At 40.3% G+C, this 9,219-nt stretch overlaps 1 protein-coding gene across 1 annotated transcript; it reads right to left on the minus strand.

Annotated features, from left to right (window-relative positions):
* Positions 1-459: 459 nt before the first annotated feature.
* On the minus strand, positions 460-8,818 carry ACTA2 (actin alpha 2, smooth muscle). The gene is made up of 9 exons (XM_005029417.6): positions 8,663-8,818; positions 5,900-6,071; positions 4,503-4,631; positions 3,928-4,038; positions 3,328-3,412; positions 3,073-3,234; positions 2,640-2,831; positions 1,530-1,711; positions 460-753 (listed from the first exon to the last, which is right to left on the minus strand). Exons 2-9 carry the CDS (start codon positions 6,026-6,028, stop codon positions 610-612), a joined length of 1,134 nt encoding a protein of 377 aa, XP_005029474.1. The 5' UTR covers positions 6,029-6,071; positions 8,663-8,818; the 3' UTR covers positions 460-609.
* Between the last annotated feature and the right edge of the window lie 401 nt (positions 8,819-9,219).

Here is a 9,219-nt window from a genome sequence, read left to right on the forward strand (position 1 = left end):
TCTAAAAGAACAGGTTTTGTTTCTTTAAAGAAATCACCTGGAATTGCTGTATAAAGCATTGTACCTCTGGGCCATACAATGAGAGAACTACTTCTAGCATGACAGCTGTGAATTAAATGATGTAGACAGATAATACTTCTGGATAGAGCAGATGCAGAGCAGAATGCGCATGCACATCCTGGTATCGAACAGACACTATGCTTCTTTAGTGCTGCCCAGAGCTTCAAAAATCAAGACTAGCTCTGCTTGCAGACTAAAATGCAGCTAAACATAAACAACATGCTGCCTGATAGTCCAGCATTTTCTAGCTCTGATACCATTGAGCAAATACCATTGTATTTGCTACTTTTTCTATTAAGCCCGGTATAGCGTGGTAACAAATTTACGCCACAAGATGGAGCTTCACACCAGCTGTAATGGTACCTCCAGAAATGTCTTTTTAAAATAGGAGCAGCAATCTCATTTGCATATTTAAAATTTATTCCAAAAAATACATAGTATCCAATTAATGAGTCATGATGAAGGATTTATGGAATGAAATTATAAGAATGTATTTTCCTGAATACATTCACAGTAATACACTAAAAAGACATATAAAGATAAAGCAATTTAAAAGCACTTGCGGTGAACAATGGATGGGCCAGCTTCATCATATTCCTGTTTGCTGATCCACATCTGCTGGAAGGTAGAGAGGGAGGCAAGAATAGAGCCTCCAATCCAGACTGAGTACTTACGTTCAGGAGGAGCAATGATCTGTTTAAGAAATAAAAACATTAAACACAACTTTCAACTGTGAATTTGTTATACAGAAGTATTAAAGCAGTGATATTTGATATTAATGAAAACAGTGTATTTGTACACATTAGTGTCATCCCTTGCCATCCCAGTCAGCCATTGCAGCAAGTCATAAAGTTAAAAAGTTGTTATTGAAATCTGAACCTAAGTCCTCAATTTTTACAACTGAGTCAGTTTGACCAGTAAGAGAGTGTATTCATGACTGCAAATGAGAAAAGGGGAAAAACAGTTTTCATATAATATATGAGACAAAACACACAATGGTAGCCAAAGAGGGTTTGGAAGAATGAGCGACTTATAGAACACCCTTACTGGTATAGCTGACAAAATGTTTGTAAAGCAAGAAAGGGGGAAGATTCAAAGCAGCAGAGAAAAGATTGGCTGGTGAGAATCTCTTTCTTTACTGAATTGTAGGCTGAGGGCAGAGCCAGTATTTCTCCTTCGTTCCCCTTTCCCTTAACCAAAAAGGGCTGAAGAAGCTTGATACAGCCCCAGGAAAAATTATAATTTATGCTGTTAGGGCAGTTTGCAGAACATAGCATGAGAAAGAAAGTCAGAGGAGAGATTATCTTCCAGCAACCAGGGTGATTCTTATAGTTACCAAGCAATTATTATTTACTATAACATACAGACTTGATTGAAAAAGAATTTTGTGAAGTGTTACTGTTTTTCATTAGATTTTTGAGGATGTTGCACATGCCAGCTAAAGTAGTCTACAAGTAATTGTGCCATACCTTGATCTTCATGGTGCTGGGAGCCAGAGCAGTTATTTCTTTTTGCATCCTGTCTGCAATGCCTGGGTACATGGTAGTGCCTCCAGACAGCACATTGTTGGCATAAAGATCCTTTCTGATGTCTATGTCACACTTCATGATGCTGTTGTAAGTGGTTTCATGAATGCCAGCAGACTCCATGCCTAGGGAAGTTACATCAGAACACTGAGGAAGCAACTCCTTACAGGGACTTTAAATTGTTAATAAAGAACGGACAACATGAACTGCAGTGTCTCTTTGGAAGATACCAGTCTTCAGAGCTACAGAAACTGGAAAGTCTTTCTGCAGCTGCTTAAATTATTGGAGTTCCTTGAGGGTACAGCCCTCCCCCTGCTTACACACACAATGCCTCCTTAAAAAGAAAGCCAGGGGTGTGGGTGTACAGCCTCCACTAGGCTTTTGCAGAAATCTCATAAGTCCAAAGAATTCCTTATATGGTCCTGGAATCATTTGTTGTTTTTTTTTTTTTCCTTTCTTAAACTGAGACAGCTCAGAGACAGAACAGTCAAAATATGCCCTAATACCTCTAAGTATGCAGCTACTGTATCAGTTTCTAAGCTGAAATTTACCAATTAGCAGAAGCTACACATGATTTTTACATGACCTTGCTGCAAGCCTGCCTTCATAGCTATTGATTTGCTCTGCAAATGTACAGAACCATGGATTCAGGATTTGGAGTAGTCTTTTGGAAGAATAAAAGTAGTGGTTTTTGTTTTGTTTTGTTTTTTAACCCCTCCCTGCAAGCACATTCAAACTACAACCCTCACACTATTTAGAAAAATGTCTCTGCAGCCATATTTTTTGTAGTAGCCAACTCCATAACATACAAAATGGTGTGGGCCCGAAGCCAGGAATAAACATTCAAGGTTTATTTTGGGAGAGTATTTTGCTTTACTGTTTGACATAAAGTTCCTCCCACTGTATTAATAGTGCTGTTTTAAAGATTAGTTTATAATGGACACTAGGACAAACTTGTGTATACATCTAAGTGTGCTAGCAAGGTGTACAATCAAACCAAAACAGGGACTTAATATTTATGTGCAGTTTACCAAGGCCAATCACTCAACCTACCAATGAAAGATGGCTGGAAGAGGGTCTCCGGGCAGCGGAAGCGTTCATTTCCAATGGTGATCACCTGACCATCAGGAAGTTCGTAGCTTTTTTCCAGCGAGGAGGAAGAGGCAGCAGTGGCCATCTCATTTTCAAAGTCCAGGGCCACGTAACACAGCTTCTCCTTGATGTCACGGACAATTTCACGCTCCGCTGTTGAGATGATTGTGTTTAGAATGGTGCTCAGAAAGGGCCCAGAGCTATCAACAGGTGGTTCCCTTTCATCCTCTAACACCCTCCCTATTTATTACTCTAATGCCAGTCTTCCTCCCCTTTCCTGTTGGATTCTTTCTTGCTATTAATCAACTGCGGAACCACTGCTATCCCTTTTAAGTCCACTAGAAGCATTGCACATTAAATAGCTCCCCTCCTCATTTTAGTAGCATGTTCTTACCAGTGGTCACAAAGGAATAGCCACGTTCTGTCAGGATTTTCATGAGGTAGTCTGTCAGGTCACGGCCAGCCAGGTCCAGACGCATGATGGCGTGCGGCAAAGCGTAGCCTTCATAAATGGGCACGTTGTGGGTGACACCATCCCCAGAGTCGAGCACAATCCCTTTGAGGAGACAACATGCACAATTCATTCTCAGCTGCACACCAAAATGCTTTTCTATTTCATATGCCTGTGCCACCATCCCCAGAGGCCTACCTGTGGTACGTCCAGAAGCATACAGGGACAAAACAGCTTGAATAGCTACATACATGGCTGGCACGTTGAAAGTCTCAAACATAATCTGAAATGAAATTAAGATAATCAGCTTAACAGTAGGGATCTTAGCTTAGTTGTAGCCATACGCTGAAAGAGAGGGAAAAGACAAGATTTTCATATTTATTGATAGTTGGTAATAACAAGGAAGGAAAACACATCTAAATCCAAATGTATTTGTCCTATAAGACATTTATCTGTATCTGGTCTATATCTATGATGTATGAATACAGATACATGCATATATTAAAGATCATTTTGTGATAGGCCTAGACAAAAAAAATAATACTAATAAGAAGATGAAGGTGATGTACGCTTGAACAGACCAAGGCTTTCATATTCAGAACTGATATGTTGACTTTTTAAAGTAAACGCAATAATGTACAAATTTGACACGTGGTCACACTGCACTTTCCATCTTCCATTACTAAGAGATACACACTACTGGAAAGTCAAGCTGACATGACTAACTAAAATTATGAATTTCACATCCTGCTGAATTCACAAACTTGGAATTATTCCATAGCTTCAGAGTGAGATTACCTGGGTCATTTTCTCTCGATTGGCTTTGGGATTCAATGGTGCTTCAGTCAGCAGAGTTGGGTGTTCTTCAGGTGCAACACGGAGTTCATTGTAGAAAGAATGATGCCAGATCTGAGGGCAATGGAAGAAGGCAAAGGAGAAAGAAATACCATCAACTAGCAGCTCAGAATCACTTTCAGACAGGTATAATGCTCCAGCATTCTGCTTACAGCATTTCAGAGACAGATAAGTAATGTTTCACATGCAATTGTTCTTATTGCCTTCATAGGTACTACAAAGTAACTTGAAAAAGAAAAACACAATCCTCAGGTTAAATATATCACTGCTAGTGGTATATGATTTCTAAGAACACACTAGTAAATGAAAATAAATACATTCTTACAGTAGAAGATACAGAGCCAAAATAGGCTTTATTCCAGCTCGCTGTTAACAAGCTTTTCATTAAATCACACTTGATAGCATGACACTTTCATCTCTAAAATTTACTGAGTAATCTGTAAACATTTGGTTCAAGTGGGTTTTTTTGTTTGTTTGTTTTTTTACCAGTGATACACATCATTTCAATGATGAAATACCTTCTCCATGTCGTCCCAGTTTGTAATGATGCCATGCTCTATGGGGTATTTCAAGGTCAGGATTCCTCTTTTGCTTTGGGCCTCGTCACCTACATAGCTGTCTTTTTGACCCATACCAACCATCACACCCTATAAAATAACACAAATGGAGTTATTCCCTCAAGGAGAGGTGTCACAAACACCTCTTATAACAACATTGGCTGATATAAATCCAGTTGTCAGTGATACTAGTAACAGAATACTTTAAGAATACTAATTATTGGAAAATTACGCATTGCTCTAATTTCCAAAATGAAATGTTTAGCTAACTTAAACCTCCGGAGTTCACGTTTCCAGTACAGTAAAAACAAAGAGCACACAAGTACAAATTTTATACCATGTTAAATTACATAAAAAAGTAAGTACAATATTAAATTCATCAAGATGAAGTAGAACAATAGGCAATTTGTAATGTTCATTGTTTAGGGATGACCTGCCTGTTAAAGTATAATAAAGTGGAGTTAAAGCGGAAAGTGACATTGTGCCATCTAAGGGCCAAGATGCAGCAATACACACTTCACATTTTCCAAAGCTTAAATTTATTATGATTATTTTTAACTTTTTTTTTTTTTTTTTTTGAGACTAAAATATTGCCATTAGAGATATAAACAATATAAATCTACGAGTACAGTTTACACTTTCGGGTATTTTTGTGGATCCTGTAGAAGTGGTCCTTGGACCAGAAACTGGAAACTCCTCTATGTATTAAATTAGAAATACTGTCAAAAGAACCAACAACCAGCAAACAGTATATACTAGGATGCTTTGACTACATAATACTCCTATCTGAACTTTGTCATTGCATGCTCCAAACCTTGGCTTCTCTAACAGTTCTGTCTTGGAAACACTTGTAAAATGTAAAATGTAAAACCTGAAGCTAAAGAAACTCAATCCTAGATGAGTGCCCATTTGTGCCTATAAAGCTAAATGAATAAAGTCAGGAAGGCTGATAGGAAGCTGACTGAAACCTTCTCCTTCCTCCTTTAGCTCTCCATACATCATCTATCACCAGCTTTTATGGCAGTCAGAAGTTACAGATGCTTCTCTATTGGGCTTGTTTGCTTTTAGACTATCTTTACTCATCAAGTTCTTTGGGTGATCCAGACTCAAGGAACAGGAAGAAGAGAGCATAGAAGGAAGTGAAAAAAATTAAAAGGATTTCTCTCACAAGACTAGACATTGCTTTGACTCAGGTGGCTGCACTGCTGGACTTCTGCCTGGGAGTACTGTGTTACACTGACCTCCCAGGGCTCTATTTGCACCAGACGCAGGAAAAGGTGGCTCTGGGTGGAGAGCTGGGGATGGGGCAGCAAAACCTTCTACAAGCCAAGTGTGGAATAACTAAAGCAGTTCATCACCTGGTGCCTGGGACGACCCACGATGGAGGGGAAAACTGCTCTCGGAGCATCATCCCCAGCAAAGCCGGCTTTGCAGAGCCCTGACCCATTGTCACAAACAAGGGCAGTGCTGTCCTCTTCCTCACACATCTTCTATGTCAGTGTTCTCAGGACCTCCAGACAGGAAACAGACCTATAAAAACAGCGGGAAAATAATTAGGAAAATAAAAATCAAAATAAATTAAAAAAAAAAAAACTCAGAGAACCAGTCTTGAAGACAGAGAACTGTATGAAAGGAACCATCACACAGAAATACTGTATGCACCAGACAGTATTCAAGGGATTCCAGAGGAGAATTCCAGTCCTGCTGCATGGACAGATGGATCATTACATCTCTGGGACAGCAAACGTTTATCTAAATTTGGTCAGAGAAATCCACTGCTGGGGGGTGAGTGGGAGATAAAAAAGACTGCTGGACTGACAGCTGCAAAAACAAAGATGCCTTTGCATCAGATTTCGCACAACATCCCCTGCTTTTCTATCATTTTGATGAAACCAGTGCATGTGGAAAGCTAACAGAGGTAAGAGCACTTTAGCCATCGCCATTCAGTCTTGGAGTTCCCAAAGAATTAGCACTTCACCTGCTAGTCATGTACCAGTGGTACACGATGCAGACATTATACCGTGATAAAGACACATACCCACTGGGTCAAGATGTCCTGCTAGGATTATATTTTTCCCTTTTAAAACAGAATAGAGGTTCCTAATATAGAAGGAAAAAAAAAAAAAAAAAAAAAAAAAAAAAAAAAAAATCAGCCCTCCCCCCTTAGTTACTCAGACAAAAAAAAAATCCCAATTTTCAAATGAAGTCAGGGACAGCGTGTGTTTTGAAAACTGGCCATAGCATATGCTCTATCATAATTTCAAGCCAGCTAAAAACTTGCATTTAGAGTGACAGAGTAATTTATACTGGCTCCCTGTTTCAGTAAAACAGAAATTGTTTTCCTCCTCAGACAACAGGAAGATAACATGGGTAATAAAAATGATTTGTGGGTTTTTTATTAAAGTCAGTTATAGAAGCAAGCCCTGAATACCAGCACTCGGAAGAACTATTTGCCCACAATTTATTGTGTGGTAGGGAACCACCTGACTACCTGGGATCCCGGGCTTCCATGCAGAGTTCAACAAATTGCAGTATGTTAAGAGCTAAAGGAGACAGCTGTCATCTACCAACCCAACTGTCTCCTCACACAGTCCCTAAAACCTTCTGCCACAGGATATTGGAACTGGAGGACAAAGTGGCAACAGGGTTGGTGAAAGCCATGGCTGATGAGCAAGGGTGTGTACAAAGCCGCTCAGCCTGTACCCAAGTGGAACAAGCAGTGTGGGCAGCCTCTGCCCATCCTTCACTTCAGATCCTCCATCCCGTCCCAGCCATGAGACATGGCTGTAGTGCTGCTTCTGTAGGCTGCATGGGTGTAGAAGAAGAAAAGGACATGGAAAACCCAACTTGACGTGTTCCAGATACTTTATCATTGTTCCCAAGAAAGAAAAGTAGGTTGCATTTTTTGCATTTATTAAATTTACTCTTGGGGAAACAGGCTCTTTATATTGAAGCATTTACTCAATGGGGCATAATTGTTATCTAACGTGAATGAACAGAGTGGTTTAGACAAACCATTTCCTAATTAGGAAGCAGGCTTTTCAACCGGCTGTTTTTGGAACAGAGCTAGAGGTCAGGGGGTTTGCTCAAACCAATCGCAGGGAATGTGATGCCAAAAATCACATGGGGGAGGGGAAAGAAGGGGGCAGGAAAGGCTACATTTCTGAGCTCAGAGGACTCTAAATGAAAACCATATTTAGTAATAAAGCACAAAAAGTTGAAAAATCAAAGCTGAATCATTCAGCCAGGATTCTCTGCTGCCAAGCAGTGCGTTACAGCTCAGGATTGCTGTGGCATGCAGTAGTAAAACCCTGCAGCAGCAAATGTCACTCAGCACTGTGGAATAAAGCAAAATACTCTCCCAAGCAATTAACACAGTATCTAGCCTCTTACTTCTACCTGCTTTACATCTAAAGATAACCAATCCCTTCACCAGTCTCCACAGCATGCTATTAAGAGAACTCCAGCCTCACAAGGAACACTGTGTGTAACCTGTTCCTTACTAAAACATCTGGCATTTAGCAGAGCATTAGTTTCACATACATGGAGACAGGGGTATACATGTACATACACATGCATCCTCATTGCATCCTTTTAGATACTGATAAATATATACATACACACACACACACACACACACATACTTTTAGCATGCTTCCAGCCCTTTTTACACTCATAATTCTCCAAAACACTCGTGTCACCCTAAGCTAAGAGCAGTGAGGCAAACCTGCTGAGAAACCCTACTATACAGTGAGCAAATTTACCACCCCCTCAGGAACTCGTGTCCAACACTAACAGCCCAGGGACACAGGTTCACTGAAACTCAAACACAGCTATCATTCTACCTGTACCACCACACAGCCTGTGTGCCTTTAGACAGTTTCTGGAGCATTAGTGGAATCAGCAAAATCATCAGGTTGATTTCCCTTTCAGAAGCGCCATAAAATAAAGACAACTCAGTGCAGGTACTACAGGCATTTTATCAATACAGTTCTATTAAGTAACACATAAGCAAACTGCAGTACAACAGTACATCCTCCTGAATCACTTCCATCTGACATAACTTAATTAAAAGTCCTCCACAAAACCGTAAATCACACTGTTGGTTCAGTGCCACTTACCCTGACAGTGCTTGGCTGCAGATAGCGGCCCTGGGATGGTGCTCTGTGTATCTGAAAGCACAGAGATTATATAGCCCCTTCAGCTCTTCTCCTCCCACCAGCCTCCCAAACAAGGAGCAGAGACAGACAGAGACAGAGCCGAAGTCTCTAACAAAACCATATAGGGACCTTATTATAAAAACCTCTAATCTGGGTGGCCACAGGCCCTGGGTCTCTTCCACTGCATTCCAATGTAGAGCTCATGAAACAGGAGGAGACTTTCAGCTGTGTAAGATAAACACTTTAAAACTTCAGGAGAGTGGCTAACACAGTGAGACAAAGCGTGTCCATGACAGGCACCCTCTGGCAGGAAGAGCATGTGTTCAGATGACAGAGGTCCAGGCCTCGACAGAAACAACCAAGAGGCAGAGTAAAAATCTGGAAGAGCAGTCATTTATGACAGGGAAGGTGTTTATAAGACGACACTTCACTTTCATTAAAGATTTTGACAAAACCAATGATAGTATTTCCAGCAAGCTGATGAATTTTGCTACAAGTTCTCATTAAAAGCTTAGTAT

The sequence above is a fragment of the Anas platyrhynchos genome, chromosome 6, assembly GCF_047663525.1.
Source record: "Anas platyrhynchos isolate ZD024472 breed Pekin duck chromosome 6, IASCAAS_PekinDuck_T2T, whole genome shotgun sequence".
In the NCBI taxonomy this organism is placed as follows: Eukaryota; Metazoa; Chordata; class Aves; order Anseriformes; family Anatidae; genus Anas; species Anas platyrhynchos.

Coding starts and splice junctions, on each gene's coding strand:
- ACTA2 (XM_005029417.6), bottom strand. CDS start 6,028: ATGTGTGAGGAAGAGGACAGCACTGCCCTTGTTTGTGACAATGGGTCA. Junction 4,039..4,502: donor ACTGGGACGACATGGAGAAG/GTATTTCATCAT, acceptor CATTGCCCTCAG/ATCTGGCATCATTCTTTCTA. Junction 754..1,529: donor CCAGCACCATGAAGATCAAG/GTATGGCACAAT, acceptor TTTCTTAAACAG/ATCATTGCTCCTCCTGAACG.